A 20,973-nucleotide genomic window follows, 5' to 3' on the forward strand; every position below is an offset into this window, starting at 1 on the left:
AAAAATTAACTTTTGCTTTGGTTATGTTCTGTATTAAATATGTCTACTATGTTTTATTAATTTCTGCAACTAATTTCATTGTTTCCTTTTTTCTATATGCTTTAGTAGCTCTTGTTTCCCTAGGTTCTTGAGATAAAAATACTTATATCATTGATTTTTAGCCTTTATTTTTTCCAACATATATTTTAATGCTATAAGTGGGGCTTTAACTGCCTTCCTCATATGTCAATATGTAGTATTTCAAGATTGAATTTAAAAAATTTAATTTTTTGTATTTTGAATTATTCTTTGATCAATGGGTTAATTAGAAATGTTTGTCTTAGTTTCCAAAAATTTCAATACTTTCTAGTTATTATTTTTTTATTTAATTTAATTTTTTTTTTTTAGTATAAACTTCCAGCTGAACTCTGCTGTTGAAAGGAAACACATTCTGCATGATTTCAATTCTTTGTAAATTATTGAGTCATCCTGCATGGTCCACATTTGGTCAGTTTTTGGAAATAAAGCACAGGGCTCCATACAGGCTCCATGCATATCACTAATATCAAGCTTGTTTATTACATTGTTCACATTATCATTATCTTCAAATATTTTATCATCTCGTTCAGTCAGGTACAGAGAGAAGTATGATAAAATGTGCTATGGTTGAGGCTTATACACCCTTCTTTGACATTTGTTAATTTTTGTTTTTATATTTTAAATATATGTTATTGGTTACATAAACATTTATAATTTTGATATTTAAATATGTCTCTTTTTATATCTATTAATTTTTGGAAGACTGTTGATATTAATGTAGTTATACAAGATTTTTTTAGTTAGTATTTTATAGTATATCTTTTTTATTAATATCATTTTTGTTTATCTTTCTTTTTTCTCATATTTTAGATTTTTTCATAAGAACATAGTTTTTAAAAAATTTATTCTGATAAACTTAATCTTGAATTGACTATTTTCCTACTTTTATTTAATGTAATTACATACATGCTTTTATTTAAAAGTTAGGATAATGAAGTGGTTATAATACCAACTTTTATTTAAAATTCTTGGCTTTTTTAAGAATGGTGATTTAAATTAAATAAAACCCAGTATTTCTGGATAGGGACATTTTTAAAGAATTTTTGCAGAAAGAATTGTCAGTAGAAGAAAAATAGTCACTCGTGGATTATTCCTTATAATCTGTGATAAAGGAAAAGAAAAAATAGCAAAAATAAATAGGATTTTCCACAAAATTTCTCACCATGTTCCAATCAAAATATAAATTTTTCCTATGAGTAAAATGTAAGAATATCTGAGGAATTTGTTATGCAGATGATTTAGTGACTTTCAGAGAACCTTGGTGAACCCTTTTGGTAAAATATTAAGTTTTTAATATTTTAACTCTTTCATTCTTCCTATAACACTTATAATTTTCTAAATGTACTCCAATAGCTTCAAATATCTCTTTGAAAAATAATTTAATAGCCTATCATAAAATCTTTAGGGCATATTCCTATTATGCAGTGTTCTTGAATCAACATAGATTTTAATTGTGAGTAAGAATTCTGCAGAATCTCAACTTTAATTTATTATGAATATATAATCAGATTCCTTTTTAAAGTGCCTGTAGTGGTTATAATTAATGTTAAGTGAAAAAAAAAAAAAGAATATGCATGCAATTTCAAGCATTTACGTTTTGCTGATTTATATTTTCCTGACTGCAAGCATTTGAAAAAGACTATCTAGTTACAGAAGAGTAACTAGCAGAAGTTCTTTTCCTTTCAGATGAGTGTTACTTAACACAGAGACACAGCTCCCAGGGGTAGGTTAATGCTGTCTCCTAGCTTCTGGAGATCAGGGAGGGGAAAGGGAAGAATCCCAAACCAAAGAGATTTTGCAGTTTCCTCCTAAGTCAAATTTTAATGAATACTAATGGCAGAAAAGGTGAAAATCTTCAGAAAACCAGCTCTTTTCTCATTTTGCCAAAAGAGATAGAGTACAGCATCACCTTATTAGAAGCCCAGGAGAAGCAATAGCAGCAGCTCTGGATCTATACATGTCTACTTGCCTCAGGCTATCTTGAAGATGGCCTTCAGACCTTCCAGGGTACAATCTTGATTATGTCTGGGATGGCCAGGCAAGCGCAGGCCAGTAGCCTAATCTCGTTGAGGCTGAACAAGTATTTAGTGCTTAGGCTACGCAGTCACATGGAGGGTGTCTGAGGTTCCCTAGAAAAAGTAACTCATAAATAATTGTAAAAAAGATACCTAAAAACCAATAATTTTATGTTCAAAATGACTTTGGCAATTAAATTAAAACTGAGTTACAGTAAAGAAGTTACAGCAGCTAGCTTTATTAGTTGCTACAGTCCATAGAATTGAAACACTTTTAGAGCTCAAGGAAAGAAAGATCCATAATTTACTTCCATCTAGAATAAAGATTTTAATTTAATGCTAATTAGCTCTTTAAGGCCTCGTTCAACATTTACCTCTCAAAACAAGCTTTCCAAAGATAAAAAAAATCAAAACCTCCAAAACAATCTTACCATGATTATTTGCATATAACACAAAACTAATCATTTATATGCTCTTTTTTACACTTATTAATCATGTTATAAGAAGAAACAATTGCTAACCAATTAGAGTGCAAAATTCTATAGTACTGAATCGAGGTCTTATATTTTTTCTAAACTGCCTAGAATAGTACTAAGTACATTATGGGCATTACAAATACACTTTCTCAATAGCTTTTATTTTTACTTCATATTTTGCACATTTTAATGAGTAATTATATGTATAAAGCTCAATTCATCCATCTGTTTTTTCAGAAAAACATTCTAAATTATAAGCATCTTTGATAAAACAGTAAAAATAGTTTCACTTTATTGTGTTAGATGAGAACAGTCTAATTAGAAACTAGCCACTTGTTTAGTCAAGAACTCAAAAGACTAAGAAATCTGTTCTATTTTCTGTAGAAGAACACACACACGCACACGAGATATACAAAATGTTACATACGTTTCATATATGTTTATGTCATACATAAATTCATACAACCTTATATACAAATAAACAAATGTATGTATAATAAACATAGTAAAATAAAAAAAAGGCATGGAGGAACAAAAGAAGAAAATATAAATATTTACAATTTCTGTTGTTAAAATGATATTTCTATTTCGGACAAAACTCTGATTGTTATTTTGTGGAAAAAGCCTAGTTGAATTTAAATAATTCATATTGTACTTCAAATAATATAATGAGGAAACTGAATATGCATTAATATTTATTTCAATGTTAGTATTAACAAAAATAATATATCTTTGCAATAATGAGGTTCCTAGTTTATTTTGCCTATTGTGCCCTACTAACATTGGTTTTCTTTCAAAAACTTTTCTTTAAATACCTGTTTTCTTTTAAATTAGTTAGAAATTAATAGTAAATTAAAAGGAAAACTATTTCTAACCAGGAGTTGTTTCATTATTCAGATTCTCAAATAATTTGACAGATACTGCAAATCATTTCTAACATGCTTCCTATCACATTAATCATCAGTGAAACAATATGCTAAGAGATCTCATAAATGCTTCCCACATTCAGTGTTATCCTAAACGCAACTTTCAGATGTTAGCCTATAATTCATTTCTTTTGGCTCACTTCTACATTTAACATAATTTAAACTTTGGATTACAGGAAACCGCATACTGATATGCTTTCCAAATAAGTAGATTGATTGTGTTGAAATATAGACGCTTAACTAGTTCTAAATCATAACAATTACAATGCTTACAGAGGACTTGCATGTGCCAGGCATGTTTGGAGCACTCTACATGTAACTCATTAAATCTAACCACCTTGTGAAAGAGATTTTATTTTTACTCTCATCACACAGTTTATGAAATGGAGGCACAAAGGAGAAACCTAATTTGTTCAAGGTTACAACAGCTATCGAGAGGTAGTCAAAAATCACACTGAGACAAATTTTCCAGAGCCCACACTTACCTACTACATCTTATGATATATCCTATAAATTACAAGACAATTAAATATTTTGTATAATTTATATAATTTTATAAAATACATTTATATAAATAAAAGATTTATATAAAATGTAATTTATATATATAATTATATACATTTCTATAATTTTATTTACTTTTTAAAATAGTAGTCTGAGATGACTCTATGTGTACACTTGGCACAGATTATTGGGAAACTTTCCTAGCAGTTACCCTTTATCATCTTTTAGGGGCATACAAAATATTAACCCTTCTAAAATGCCAAGCTTCTCTAGCATGTTAACACGTAATCTTCTGTGTTTGCTCTCCTCTATCCTACTTTCCACTGTATCTTCCCATCAAACTTTCCACTGTGCCTTTGAAAGTCCTACTGAATGGTAAACAATCTTTCCTGTGTATTCTATCACTTTGTTGAAGGAGCTCACCATCACTTTACTTTAACCAAAATGAATTTAAATAGCTTCATGGGCAGCACCAAGATGATTCCTCTCCTAATTTCTCAACTCAGTTACCCTGACTTTGGAAGATAGTGTTGGCACCTTTCTTGCAAGGCATTAGAAATCCAAGTCCATTACTCTTCCACTCTAAAATAAAACCATCTCTACTCTGATGCTCACACCACCTAGTTACTCCTTCTTTTACTTCTCCTCATCATTAGAAATGAAAAATAGCATGATCTTTCTTCACCATGTAAATGAGTTTATTGAATGAGATGGATTCATTCAAGCAACTACAAACAAGTAGCAGATCTCAAATAAGTAATATTCATTTTTTATCCATCTCATCATTAAACATGCTTTGCCATATATTCCCTCCCTATGTATATACTTACCTTGAGCAGATGTATAACTTTCTGGTTATTTAGACTTATAAGATCACATCTCATTTTGAATATTAAGATCATTTTCAGGTTAAAGAAGTCCAGAACAATCCACTATCAAAACTTTAATCTCTTACTCAACAAAGAGTTACTTTGATTACTCCAACTCAGGACTGAGGGACTTGTACTGGGCAAGAGGAAAAGGATTCATTTTTTCACCTGTCTCCTGTCTGCTTGATAGGTCTTTCTTCTAGGTTGAGGCAGGGATATGAGAGGGAATCATGAGGAAAAAGGCAAAATTTTACAAGACTGGTGACTTCTATGTACCAGGTGCCTAAATACTTGATTTCCAAATTGGAATTCATTAGAGGATTTTTTTGGAGGTCCTCCTATGGGGATGTCCCATGCTACCCAGATTGTTTTGACATATGTAATTTGTATTTGCTCTCTGGCTAACCACTTGCTTCCCTCACAACTCAGTTTCTATCATCGGCAGAGTATCTCTCATCCTCTTAATTCTTAATACTGGGTCCCATTACCCTAGCAAGTAGTTATCTTTTAAGGGTTCTATTTTCCATCTACTTCATCAGCCTAGGAAGCTCATGCACCATTGACATACCAAATTCTGGTTGTAAAGATCACTCTTACTGTTATCTCTTTTCACTGCCCTAATTAGGATAGCTCCAACCAGACTTCCACCTTCCAAATTCACTGAATAGGAAGAAAACATCTGATTCAATGGTTATGCATGTCGCTAAACTCTGATGAGTTTATTATAGAAATAATTTTAGAAGTAATTATAGAAATATTATTACAGAAATAATAATTTATTTCTTCCCTTATTTTATATCTGTCCCATGAAATCACCTGATGACTTACTGCTGAATAAATATCTAAATACAAAAATACCACTGCCTCCTTCTCTGAGTCATTGCTTTGGGTCCACCCTCATTTGGCTAGGGAGAAGCACACACTTCTCTCCTTCAGAGAGTGAAAACCCTGCAGAACTCCCTACCAGCTGACAACTTTTTGCTAATGAGTCATTTCTGGTCTTCTCTTAGAGAAGCTAATGGTGGTGATTCACAGTGGCAGAACTGCTGCTGCTATTATTACTTAGTAAGTCTGTGGTGGATATGTCTCACACTTCTCCCTAGAATGTGGGAACACTTATCCTCCATAGTACTACACTTTGGGATTTTAAGTAAAATTTTGAGTCAAGAATGGAAATTCCATTTCACATTTCTTTACTCCCTCATTTTTTGAAGTTCTCAATACCTGGTTTACAGCATTATCTCCTGAAGACCTATTATAATCATCATTCTTGGTTAATTCATTTATTTATTAAATACTTACTGAAGGTATACTATGTGTCAGGCATTGTTTAAAGCAATGGGGCTCCAGCAGTAAACCAGACAGAAATTCCTGATCTCAAAGGGTTTGTATTCTAACGATATTAAGTAACATATAGAAGATACACGGTATTCTAAAAATATCCTTTTGATTTCATTTACTGTTATTTCTTCCAGTGCACAACATTTGAAGTTGAGTCTGATTTCCTTCCCTGTCATAAAATTCTATTAGTAATGGTTTCATAAGGTTTTGTTCCTTTGCTATTTTCATTCTTACTACAAATATCATAGTTTGAAGTTAACGCTTGTAATATTATTCCAGAATCATTATAACAACCTCAATCTCTGTTCCCATGAAGTATGCTCTTAGAGTTACCATTTTAAGCACAAATACGTTCGTACAAATTATGTGCTCATGAATACTTGTTCTCATTCACTCATTCAAAAAATATTTATTGAGAAATTCATATGTCAAGTATTGAAGATCTTTGAAATATAATAGTGAACAAAAGAGACAAAGCCACTAACCATGGAGTTTATATTCTGGTAGAAGAAAACAAACAATAAACACATAGGGTCAGGGAAAAGAATACTGAGTGTTTATGGAGGAGCTCTCTGTTAAAGTGACATCTGAACAAAGATCTAAAGAAAATAAGATAGTAAGCCATGGGGACATCTGAACAGAAAGCATGGAAAGAAGAAGAAATAATAGCAAGTGTAAGGTCCCTAACTAGTAATAAGCTTGCCTGCATAAAGGAATGGCAAAATGGCTAATGCAGCCTAAGTAGACTGAGCTATGAAGAAAAACGTGGGAGATGAGTTCCTAAAACCACTGTAAGGAAAGGAAGTCACAAAGGGTCATAGAAATCATGTCACAGGATTTGGGGATCTTATTCTGATGGAAACTAACAAAGACTTAAGTCTAAATGTAACATGATCTGACATAATGTTTTATAGAACCTATCCTGCTTGGTTCACTGAGACAGGACAGGTGATTAAGATGGTGGCCTTGACCAGGTTCAGATTAGATCACAATTTAAATTCACATTATTTTATTCCCTTAGTTGTTGAAATAAATAAGTAGAACATTGGCATCTTTTGAATAATCAAATCAAAATAAGTTTTGGAAATTTTTAAATTTTAAGACCGTTTATAATTTGGAAAATATATAACTTGGTATAAATAGCACACTCCAAATATTGAATTTGTTTTAAATTCTCAGTGTGTCTATACACATTGCTAAGGACCATCAGGAAGACCATTAAAATGAGAACAGAAAGTACAATTTTGGTTCCTTAATGGGAAAAAATATTAGTAGAGCTGAAGAACATTTAGGACAGTGTGCATATCAATCCCAAGAATATGAATTATATGGGTATTTACTTATCACACTCTGAAAGTAAAGAGAACCATTAGCATTTAGAACAAATAAAGAAACAAATAAACAGGACAATTAAAAGTACTAAGTTCTATCGGGAGCAAATTTATAGATCTTATTATTCCAAGGTAACAAATAGAAAGAAAAACAAGGAAGGAACTGAATAGCCTCAGTGGCATTCTTGCTATGACTTCCGGGTAAGGCAATAAGGTAGATTCAATTTAAACCCTGATATTGGCATGCTGTGAAATAGAATAAAACTTTTCCACATTTGACCTGTGTATGTTACAATGAAATATGCTCAGGAATATATTCCATTATAGTCTAAGGTTTGGTTCACATTACTTATTAGCTTTCTTGTCCATATTGACCTTTAAAACACATCACAAATGATAAGAAAATAAATAGCTAGTTAATAATCAAAATGTTTTCTTATCCCAAATTACAAAGTGAAACATCTCTCATTGTGTATATTAGTCTGAGTCTGTGTCACTAAACTTAACTTTAGTAGTTAAACTGATTTACTAAATCTCGCCTGTTGGCTTAGACCCACCCACAGCTTAGGAGGAATCCTGGCAGGGGTTGCCCAATACCTCTCTGCCACTGGCTCATGCGTTCAACACAGGCAGTGATGGCTCACACTGATGGTTCCACACTGACCGGCACATCCACAGCTCTCCAGACACCAAGTTCATGCTTTACGGATATATAACAGGGTTCATGCATAGTATTCAAAGTCCTCTGAAGCAGAGATGCGTATTGTTTATCCTGTCCTGAGGGGTTGGCTGACAATTTGATCACTTGGGACACCTCGATTCCTGACCGTTTCCAAATTTTTCACATTCTAATATTATTAATGTTAAATGGAACAGTGGGATAATTACAAAGCACTATTTAATTTAATAATGATATTTTATCCTTTAGATTTTGATTCTCTATTTTCTTTCCCTTTATATATATACACACATACACACACGCACACACTAGTTTTTACACTGTAGGTTAATCTATGATCCAATTTTTATGAATGGGAATATAAGCCAACTGTAGAATATCTTTTCACATAATTTTTCAAAGACAAATTTAAGTTAATATTTAACAGATACTATTTTTTCTCATTGAAAGAGTTTATTTTGCAAGGTTAACTATGACTTAGAAAAATCTGCAAATTCTAATTGCTGCAGCAATTAATTTCCAGCTTCTGAATTAAAATCCTTTTCAGAAGAAAGCCATTGTGAATCTTTTTGAATTGTCCTTGAAAATCATGAATGAGCGATTTTCCTTCATTATTGGCCCTGAAATTGAGAATACTTGATTTTTTTAAAAAAAACTACTCAACATCTATTCTTAAAAATCTTAATGCAAAATATTTCTAGAGTTCCTCAAATTTATTCTTACCAGATATGCAAATCCGTTTAAAATGACATTTGCAAATTTGACACAACCTTTTATATATGCCTTGCTATTTGAAATAACAAACACCACTTTTTTCCTAATTCTTCAGAAATAACATTTATGTGTACCCACAGCAAAATTTGCAATTTTAAACATACCATTAATATTTGATGATATCTCTGAGATTATTACACTGGTAAAGAAATTACTCCACAACTATGCATCCTAGTGAGAAATCATTTATTCAGCACTTCCTTTATTCTGTTCAATGAATGACAAATTATAGGACTTTGACATTCTTACCAATGAAAATTTCATTGTGGAATGGGTTTGCAGTACACTATAAACATTTCTACCAAAAAATATAACTTTAGATTTGGACAATAGTCTTTTGATGATCTATTACAATGACATTTTTTAAAGAAAGGAAAAATAGTACAAAACTTCAAATAGATTTAGATTATGTATAATTTAATCTGACTTTCAGGTTTCTAACTTGGAGGCAAAAACAATAGTTTCATTCAAAGCTTTATTCTTAAATGACTGAGGTCATCCTAGATACTATTGTCATTTCATCTTCGTACTAATACTGCATTATAGAAATTTATAGAGATATCTATCTACCTATCTACACACATGCACACACACTCACACACAAAGTTGTATACCTAATACCTATTCACTTTTATTTATTGAGAATGAAGTTAACAAAGTTTGCCGTCAACCATTTTTCCTTTCTGTGACTTTTTTCCCCTGCAAAAAGTTTCTTTCAACAACTAGACCACATGCCCACTCAATCTTTCATGTTTCGAAACATGCTTTCTTAAAGGATATGATAAACTAATTTATTTCAACATGTAAATAATGGATAAGATTTTTATTACCTGTAGAAGAGAGGGTTTCGTTTTGCTTTGAATAAGGGACAAGTCCTTTTAAAACCAACTAATCTCTAACTGTGGAACTCTTTCAGAAATCAATGAACAGGTGAGGGAAGTATTTTGAAGGAAATATATGTACTGTTTAGATAGAAGTTGAACGCTATTTACAAGTACTGTGCAAGGTAGCAGGATGAAATTACATCACATAAGCAGTCACCTACAATACTTAGAATAAGACTAGCCATAAATCCTGTCAATATACTTTCTGGGTTAACTCACATTTCATCTTGCCTTATGTGGTAATATAATAAGTTCAGGTGATAAATATAAGCAGCTATCTGAAGTCAATATATTTTTTCCCACACAAATTCAGATGATAAAAGTAAAAGGAAAGGACTACGATATGTTGTTTAGCCTACTTTAGGAGCAAGTTGGTGAAGATTAGACAGCATCATAAGACACATGAGAGACAGGAGAGAAAGAGCTACAATTGAAAAGTTTTCTTTTTAACACCTCGCTAGCATTTTAATGGAATTATGTTCTTCACCTAGATGCCTAAATGAAGTATAGCTAAAAATTGATAACATTGAGTTCTTTATGTTCCTCATTAAATTTTGCTGTGCTAAACAAAAAGCAAGTAATGATAAAATTTATGCATTATTTGTTGATATAAATTGAATCTGTCTTATTACTTAATATATATTCTTTGAATCCATGTTTGTATATCAAGCATAAAGTCATAGGAACATCATCTTTGCCAATGTTCTCTGAAATTGGACATCACAGAAGGACTAAAATGTTCCAATAATGGACTATCAAGCTCTTCTAACTGCTTAAAAATGATAATTCTTAAAAACTTTAGAACTCTGTCTCTAATTTTCTAGAAGCTTCCTGGGTTAGACAGGAAAAAAACAACAATATCAAGAATCAATACTATTTATAACATGGACATAATTTTTCACAGTAACTAGAAAATATATTGTGACCTGAATCCCACACTCATATTTAGAATGAAAAACTCTCAAGTTAGTGTAGCCCATTAGTAGAACATAAATTATGGAGCTACTCTAATGAAGCTTTTATTCCTATTTTTAGTGCCAGTAAATGGAGATGAATTTTATGAGTTATTAAAACTTTTATAAACACCAGACCACACCTCAAAGCACTTTCACACTTTTGTATGAGTTACTGCAATCTAAAAAGTACCTACCTGTATATGACAAATGATATGCAAGCAACTGTCTGATGATCTGGTGTGTACACAATTCAATTCATCAACAGTTAAACTTAATGAAGAATCTAACTTACCGGTGGATCAGCCCCCTTAGAGCCAGTCAGCCCTCCTGTTAGGGATTCGATATCCTGAAAAGGGGAGAGGTGTTGATTGTAAAATGCTACTCAACAGCATGGAGAATCCCCAAGTCCCACAGTGTAGTAACTTATTCAGCTGCAAAGTTAAGGGCATACTAGCTACTTTATGTTTTTTTTTTTTTTACAACCTTGCACAATGTAATACTGTACAAATAGCCCCCATATCTAAAGAGCTAGATATTCTCTCCAACTCTGTACAGTATATAAAAAGAAAAAAATACAAACAGACTAATTATTCTTGAACTATGCAAAGAAAATAGCTCTAGACAGGAAAGCAGATGTTTCATCTTTAAAGAGCTGAAGTGAGGGCAGAACACAAAAAAGCAAATGTAAGAAAATTGCAATTTAACACATCATTTTCAAGAATATTAATCCCATGGAAAATGTTTTATTATTAAAAATTATTTTAATTTTATGGATGTATAATAGTTATATATATTTATGGGGCACATGTGATATTTTGATACAAGCGTACAATGTGTAATAATTAAATCAGGGTAATTGGGATATCCATCACCTCAAAAACTTATTCATTTGTGCTGAGAACATTCCAAATCCTCTTCTAGCTATTTTAAAATATACAAAATATACAATTGTTAACTATAGTCACCCTATTGTGCTATTGAACACTTATTGTTTTTTTTTTTTCCAGAGACAGAGTCTCACTCTGTTACTCTGGGTAACAGGTGGCATTATCACAGTTCACTGCAACCTCAAACTCCTGAGCTCAAGTGATCCTCCTGCTTCAGCCTCCCAAGCAGTTGGGACTACAGGAATGTGCTACCACGTGTGGCTAATTTTTTTCTATTTTTGTTAGAGAAGGGGTCTCGCTGTTGTTCAGGCTGATCTTGAACTCCTGAGCTCAAGCAATCTTCCTGCCTTGGCCTCCCAGAATGCTAGGGTTGCAGGCATAAACTACTGTGCCCAGCCTAGATGGGCTAATTTTTTTCTATTTTTGTTAGAGAAGGGGTCTCGCTGTTGTTCAGGCTGGTCTTGGACTCCTGAGCTCAAGCAATCTTCCTGCCTTGGCCTCCCAGAATGCTAGGGTTACAGGCATGAAATACTGTGCCCAGCCTAGATCTTATTCTTTCTAACTATATTATTGTGCCCATTAACCAACCCTTGTTTATCCTCCCTCCCTACTACCTTTCCCAGCCTCTGGTAACCACCATTCTATTCACTACCTCCATGTAACCAGTGATTTTTAGCTCCCACATATGAGCGAGGACATGTGACATTTGTCTTTCTGTGTCTGGCTTATTTCACTTAATATAATGTCCTCCAGTTCCATCCATGTTGTTGCCATTTTTTTTTTAAATCTATGGTCCACTCTATTCCTATACATAGAAGATAAAAACATAGAGAGTTATGGATATATTAGCTGTTCTTTTACAAAGATCAATTTCTAACTTTGAAATAGTAACTAAAGAAGGTCATGCCTGAGTAATGATCATAATTGTTGAAGTCATCATAAATGGAGAAATGGGTGATGCTGTGGTAACCTGGGAGGCTGTGACCTGTTTACACCCACAATTACAACTCAGCCATATCAGTTCTAGGGCTTTGGTTCTAGGATTGCCAATCATACGACTTTTGCAAAAGAAGCTGGAATTCCAGGTTTTACAATAAAACAACCCAGGTTTTTAATGTTTGCAACCAATTTAATTTATAAACCACTGTCCATCCCTTCCAAATGGAAAAAAAAAACAAAAAACAAACAAACCAAAAAAAACTGTTAAAAGGCTGCTGGATAGGAGTTTTGTGCTACATGAAAGAATTACACTTTTTTTCTACAAAGGCTCCTTCTTCTGACCCTGATCACTTCTTATCTGTTTGCATCTACTTGAAGGAATAGGGATGAGGAATCAAGATATATAGTTGCAGTAAGAAAGCAAAAAAGAAAGATAATTGAGTCGAGATTTACATAAAAGAAAATTAAATGTCTATGATTAGGGAAGCAGCCAATACCATTATATCATTAAGGAGATTTATGCTACTAATTGACTTGGGACTTAATCACATTCTTTTACCCTGGTATTTCAAAAATGGGTAATCTTAACTATACAATATGGTGCTGAGATAAGTATGTGATGGAAACATTAAAGGAAGGAGGGCGGAAGAGATGGTGTTATAAATGTTTCCATCTGAAGAAGCTGACTTTGAAGAGCAACTCAATGGGTGATGAATTTCCTCATGCATATTCTATTAAAGATTCTAAATGATAAGGCAACCACAAGAAATACTTGCCAAATAAAGTATTAAGTTGGCTACTTTGTAATGGATATTTTATGTATATATGGATAGATTTTTATATATAAAATTTTTCCCTATTCAGCATCCTTTTGAGAAACTACCTCTTTCCCTCCACCATTCTAGCTCTAAAAGAGGCTTATAAAAATTTCTTCAAAAGTTGTAGGAGCCTATCAGAGAATTACGGCAATATAAAAATTGGGAGATATAATAGCAAAGTTTAAGCCCTTGATGCTATCATTTCAGGAATCTTTGAAACCAGATGTTCTCTCTGCCTGCAATTGAGTTTAAGTTTCTGGCTCTCAAAAGCCAAAATATCCTGAGCAATATAGGTGAATTTTTAGGTCTATCTGTAAAAAGGCTTTCCTCTCCATCCTGTTGAAATTCTTTATTCTAATAGCATGCACACCATAAAGAAGAAAATCACCTAAAGTATTTGATGTTACATGTTCTTTAACATTTCTATTAAGTCACCTAAGTAAATGATGTCCCTGTATAATAAGAGCAAAGAGTAAATTGGCAAACAAAATTAATATCCCTATTGAATCCAAAGATAAAATATAATTTTAAAAATTGTTTTAGAATCTCATGGAATGAAATGACAATATCAGGTAGTCAAATGGTTAAAATAGATCAATAGAAAATAAAACACACAGCCCATTGCAGTTTGATAATACTTTTGTTATGACCACAACAAAAACAACGTTCTACTCATATGAAATGTTATTTCCAAGTACATTTGTAATGAAAGAAAATGATGTTAAGTACATTTTGAGTTATGCATGCCTTTCTTTATAGAAAGGCATATAAATTATATTAAAAATACAATTTTTAATGGATCTATCAGAGAGATAATAGAGAAACTGATTTGGATGAAAAGCATTTTAGAAATTTAGTGCATGCAGTTTTCTCATATTTTTAAAAGTTTTATCTAACATTTTCTGCTATCGTAGATAAGTTGTGTCAATTTTCAGATTTTTTAAATGTTAAGCTTTTCATGACAGTCATGGTCTTGAGAAAAATAATGCAAAATAGAATTTAGAAGATGAATGAGAAAAGGGACTAATATTTGTGGGTTTGAGCATGGTTAATTAAAAGCAAATTATGAATTCATGGCTCCAAAGAGTGTACAGATGTACCTCCTTATCCCCTTTATTCATTCAATTGTAAAACATTTTTTAGAGCTCATGTTCTATTTTGAGTATAAGTTGAAAAAGAGTGTCCTACTTGGACAGAGGTCCAATTTAAACATGGCTTATCACTTGACACAAAAAGAATTTTTTCAGGTGTGAATAATGAACACAAGTGTGCATGAATGCATTTATGTTGTAATATTAATAAGTAAAATAAATAAATCCATTGAGGAACTCTGAAAATATGCATTATGTAGCTCTTAAAGGATAACTAAAAGTGGGTCAATGTTTCTGATGGTTGTTTAAATATTTTATGTATAAAATATAAGTGAAATCTTTGACAAATGTGTCTAATTTTGTTACATAAATATCTTTTATATAGATTCCTACAAAAGGGGACATCAAATAGTAAAAATACTGATTTCCCAGAAAGTTTTTAAACTTACTATTGTAATAATGTTATTTGTTTGATTAAAACATTCAAAACAAACTTTTAGGCTACAGCATTTATTTAACTATATTGTAACCATGTATAAGTCATAATTTAGATCTAATAGCTAATAGAATAGCTATAACTTACCAAACATTTAATATATACCAGGCCCCCCTTAAATGCTTTATATACATTAACCCTATAACATCCTTATATGTTAGTTTTTTTTTTTTTTAGAGTTTAAATACTTTATATAACTTACACAATATCATAGAGCTATTAAGAAGTGGGATTAGAAAACAGTAGGAATGCAAACCTGTGTTTCTTTAATATCAGTACTAGGAGAAGAGCTTCACCCTGATACACTGGTGACCTTGCACATGTTCACAACAGCCATGGCTAGGCTGTCTTGGTGGAACATCCTGTGAGCCTCCCAGAACATGGTCAGATAGGTAGTCTTAGGAGCAGCTTTCGCGTGGTTTTATTCTCATTTGATCCCCTGGCACTAGTGAGGTATATGACTTTCCACTTCACACCTCCCAGTCCAGGTCCATCTTCAGGCTACAAAACCACTCAGGTGCAATATGGAATTGGGTCCTCACCTACAGAGCAGTCCACTGCTCTTTTTCCTTGTCATCGGGCCCATCCAGTTCAATGTTGTCCAGTAGCACTGGGGACCAGGGCCAGAATTAGAGTGAGGAAATGAAGTGCAAAATTTAAGGAGCCACTCATTCTGAGAATCATACAAGAGCTAACCTTGAACTTGCATGATTCCAAGACTGAGTACCTTAAATTTTGCGCCCTAAGCACATCACTTGTTTCATCCAAGTCCTGGCCCTTCTAGGGACCTGGGGAGTTGAAGCCATGGTGGCCTTCCTTATGCTGACTGTGTAAATAATAAACTATAAATGCATTTGGATTAATTGTCTCCTTATCACTTGAATCTGTAGAAGTGTGGCAAGCCAACCTAGAATCTACCCCATGTTGTTGTTCAGGGACTGAGTGCTGCTTGACACCAGTATTGCATACTCTTCATTCTATGAATTGCTATCACCTATACAGAACAAGATAAACCAGGATCTATAAATTATTAGTCATTAATCATAAATCACTACTATATGATCACCTTTATTTCTTAAAAAAAAATTCAGGTAACGAAAGTTTCACTTTTCTCTCCAAGGTGTGAAATACTTAAGTGAGGTTGTTAGCCAGTCCTTAACACAAGTTGTATAAAGTCAGTCTCTTTTAACATTGGAAAGCTCTGCTTTTGGCATGGAAACCTGGTAAGGTAATGCTGACCCATAAATCAGAAGTCATGGAGCTTGGGAATGTTGAGCTCTAGGAGAAGTGAGGCAATCAGTGCTAGAATACTAACTGGAGTGAGACTTGGGGAAGCCTGAAGCATAGTAGTCAGGGACTTCAACACCCCACTGAATGAACTGGACAAATCTTCCAAACAGAAAATAAAGAAATAAGGGACTTAAACAGAGCTCTAGAACAAAAGGGTCTGAAAGACCTCTACAGAACATTCCACCCAAATAAAACCAAATATACATTCTTCTTATCAGCTCATGGAACTTTCTCCAAAATTGATCACATACTAGGCCACAAATCAGGCCTCAACAAATTCAAAACATGGAAATTATACCGTGTATCTCCTCAGATCATAGTGGTATAAAATTAGAGTTCAATTCCAACAGAAATACCACCTCACAAAGTCATGGAAATTAAACAATCTATTGTTGAATAACTGTTGGGTCAAGGAGGAAATACAGAGGGAATTCAAAAGATTCTTCGAACTAAATGATAACAGGGACACAAGTTATCAAAATCTGTGGGATACAGCAAAAGCATTCCTGAGAGGAAAACTAATAGTATTAAATGGTCACATCCAAAAAAACAGAAAGCTCAAAAATCAACAAACTAATAAACAGTCTCAAGGAATTGGAAAAGGAAGAGCAAATCAATTCCAAACCTAGCAGAAGAAAAGAAATAATGAAGAGCAGAGCAGAACTAAATGAAATTGAGAACAAAAGAACTATATAGAAGATCAACAAAACCAAAAGCCGGTTTTTCGAAAAGATAAACAAAATTGACAGCCCTCTTGCTAGATTGACAAGAACTAGAAGGGAAAGGACTCTAATAAATTCAATTAGAAATGAAAAAGGAGAGATCACCAGGAAATACCAGACACCACGGAAATACAAAACACTATCTTTGAATACTATAAAAACCTATATGCCCCAAAACTACATAATGTGGAGGAAATGGACAAATGCCTGGGAACATACAACCTCCCTAAGTTCATCCAGGAGGAAATAGAATTCCTGAACAGACCAATATCAAGCACAGAAATTGGAGCAGCAATTAAAATCCTTCCAAAAAGGAAAAGTCCTGGACAAGATGGCTTCACTTCTGAGTTTTACCAAATATACAAACAAGAACTCATACCTATACTACAAAAATTATTCCACAACATTGAGAAAGATAGTATCCTCCCTAACTCATTCTACGAAGCCAATATCAGCCTGATACAAAAGCCAGGAAAGGATACAACAAAAAAAGAAAACTACAGACCAATATCCCTCATGAATATAGATGCAAAAAATCCTCAACAAAATTTTAGCAAATAGAATCCAATAACATATCAAAAAAATAGTTCACCATGACCAGGTGGGCTTTATACTAGAAGTTCAAGGCGGCCGGGCGTGGTGGCTCACGCCTGTAATCCTAGCACTCTGGGAGGCCGAGGTGGGCGGATCGTTTGAGCTCAGGAGTTCGAGACCAGCCTGAGCAAGAGCGAGACCCCACCTCTACTAAAAATAGAAAGAAATTATATGGACAGCTAAAAATATATATAGAAAAAATTAGCCGGGCATGGTGGTGCATGCCTGTAGTCCCAGCTACTCGGGAGGCTGAGACAGGAGGATCCCTTGAGCTCAGGAGTTTGAGGTTGCTGTGAGCTAGGCTGACGCCACGGCACTCACTCTAGCCTGGGCAACAGAGTGAGACTCTGTCTCAAAAAAAAAAAAAAAAAAAAAAAAGAAGTTCAAGGCTGGTTCAACATACACAAAGCTATAAATGTAATTCACCTCATAAATAAAAGCAAGAACAAAGACCATATGATTCTCTCAATGGATGCAGAAAAAGCATTTGACAAAGTCCAGCACACTTTTATGATAAAAACTCTTAACAAAATGGGCATGACAGGACATACCTTAAAGTTATCAAGGCCATATATGATAAACCCACAGCCAATATCATAATGAATGGGGAAAAATTGAAACCATTCTCACTTAGAACCAGAACCAGACAATGTTGCCCACTATCTCCACTTCTATTAAATATAGTGCTGGAAGTCCTTGTTAGAGCAATTAGACAAGAGAGGGGAAATAAGGGAATCCAAATGGGGGCAAAAGAGATCAAACTCTCATTCTTTGCTGATGATATCATATTATATCTAGAAAATCCCAAGGATTCAACCAAGAGACTCCTGGAATTGATAAATGAATTCAGTAAAGTCTCAGGATACAAAATCAATACACACAAATCAGAGGCATTCATATATGCCAATAACAGTCAAGCTGAAAATCAAATTAAAAAAATGCCATACCTTTTACAATAGCCTCAAAGAAAATTAAATATCTAGGAATATATTTAATGAAAGAGGTGAAAGACATATACACGGAGAACTATGAAACACTAAGAAAAGAAATTGTAGAATATGTAAACAGATGGAAAAATCTACCTTGCTCATGGATTGGCAGAATTAACATTGTTAAAATGTCCATACTACCTAAAGTGATCTACAGAATTAATGCAATCCCTATCAAAGTACCATCATCATTCTTTACAGATTTAGAAAAAACAATTCTATGCTTTGCATAGAACCAGAGAAGACCTCATATGCCAAAGAAATCATAAGCAAAAAGAACAAACTGGGAAATATCAGTCTACCAGACTTCAAGCTGTACTATAAGGCTATAGTAACTAAAACAGCATGGTACTGGCACAAGAACAGAGATGTAGACCTTTGGAACAGTACTGAGAATCCAGAGATGAAACCATTCCCATATTTTCATCTAATCTTTGACAAAGCAGACAAAAAATACACATTTACTGAAAAAAATCTCTTTTCAATAAATGATGCTGGGAAAACTGGATAACTACATGCAGAAGATTGAAACTGGATCCCCACATCTCACTTCTTACAAAAATCAATTCACAATGGATAACAGATTTAAATCTAAGGTATGAAATCTTAAGAATCCTAGAAGAAAATATAGGGAAAACTCTTTGAGACATCAGCCTAGGCAAAGAATTTATAAGGAAGACCCCCAAAGCAATCACAGCAGCAACAAAAATAAATAAATGGGACCTGATCAAATTAAAAAGCTTTTGCACAGTCAAGGAAACTATCATTGGAGCCAATAGACAACCTACAGAATGGGAGAAAATATTTGCTCTCTACACATCTGATAAAGAGCTGATAACAAGAATCTATCTAGAACTCAAAAAAATATACAAGAAAAAATCAAACAACCCCATCAATACGCGGGCAAAGGACATGAACAGAAGCTTTTCAAAAGAAGACAGAAAAATATCCAGCAAACATATAAAAAAATGCTGAACATCTCTAATCTTAGGGAAATGCAAATCAAAACCACAACGAGATATCACCTAACCCTAGTGAGATTGGCCTTTACCAAAAAATCCCCAAACAACAAATGTTGCTGAGGATGTGGAGAGATAGGAACATTCTTACACTGTTGGTAGGACTGCAAATTAGTGCAACCTCTGTGGAAAAGAATTTGGAGATACCTCAAAGAGCTAAAAATACAAATACCATTTGATCCATCAATAGCACTATTAGGCATCTACCCAAAAGAACAAAAGTCATTCTATAATAAAGACATATGCATTTGAATATTTATGGAGGCAGAATTCACTATTGTAAGGGTGTGGAAACAACCCAATGCCTGTCAATCCATGAGTGGATTAATAAAATATGGTATATGTATACAATGGAATACTACTCAATTACAAAAAACAATGGTGATCTAGCACCTCTTATACATTCCTGGATAGAGCTTGAGACCATCCTCCAAAGTAAGGAATGACAAGAATGGAAGAATAGGCACCACATGTACTCACCATCAAATTGGCACTAACTGATCAACACTAGGGTACACACACGGTAGTAATATTCTTTGGGGGTTGGGGGGTTGGGGGTGGGTAAACTCACAACTAATGGATGTGGTGAGCATTGCAGGGGGGAAGGGTATGCCTCAAATCATAGTTTGGGTGTGGAAAAGTCATAATATGTAACCAAAATGTTTGTACCCCCATAATATCCTGAAATAAAAAAAATTTAAAAAACCCCACAAACTTATTACTATGCCTTGCCATACCCTGTGTGATCCAGCCCTTGGCCATCTCTCTGATCCCGTCTTCAACTATTCTTCCTCTCTCTTTTACCCTGCTGGTCATAGTGGCTTCGTTACCACTAGAAAAAAAAATAGTCCAAATATAGCTCCTGTTTTAGGGTTTTTGTATATGCTTTTCTTGCTGCTTAGCATATTTAGTCCTAGATGTCTTAGTTCATTTTGTGTTACTATAAAGGGGGACCTGAAGTAGGGTAATTTATAAAGAAAAAAAGTTTATGTGGCTCACAATTCTGATGGCTGAAAAGTTCAAGATTTGGCATCTGTGTCTGGTAGGACCTCAGACTGTTTCCAATTATGGTGAAGGCGAAGGGGAGATGATATGTGCAGAGATCACGTGGTGAAAGACAAGAGAGCAGAGGGCAGAGGTGCTCTTGGGAACTAATAGAGTGAGAACTCACTCCTGAGGGAGGGCATTAATCTATTCATGAGGGATCTGCCCCCATGACCTAAACACCTCCCATTAGTCCCCATCTCCAACACTGGGGATCCAATTTCAACATGAGGTTGGAGGCGACAAACCTC

General features: G+C 33.7%; 1 protein-coding gene across 5 annotated transcripts in view; it reads right to left on the bottom strand.

Annotated features, from left to right (window-relative positions):
- PPFIA2 (PTPRF interacting protein alpha 2) overlaps positions 1–20,973 on the bottom strand; it is a 432,283-nt gene that overhangs the window by 339,633 nt on the left and 71,677 nt on the right. For 4 of the 5 annotated variants that reach the window (XM_069491029.1, XM_069491031.1, XM_069491032.1 and 1 more), the window contains one exon: positions 11,126–11,179. The exons of the other annotated variant lie outside the window; for it this stretch is intronic. In XM_069491029.1, the coding sequence (XP_069347130.1) occupies positions 11,126–11,179 (54 nt within the window). The remainder of the gene's footprint in view (positions 1–11,125; positions 11,180–20,973) is intronic. 5 annotated transcript variants of the gene reach the window in all.

This window comes from Eulemur rufifrons, chromosome 16 (genome assembly GCF_041146395.1).
Source record: "Eulemur rufifrons isolate Redbay chromosome 16, OSU_ERuf_1, whole genome shotgun sequence".
Taxonomy (NCBI): Eukaryota; Metazoa; Chordata; class Mammalia; order Primates; family Lemuridae; genus Eulemur; species Eulemur rufifrons.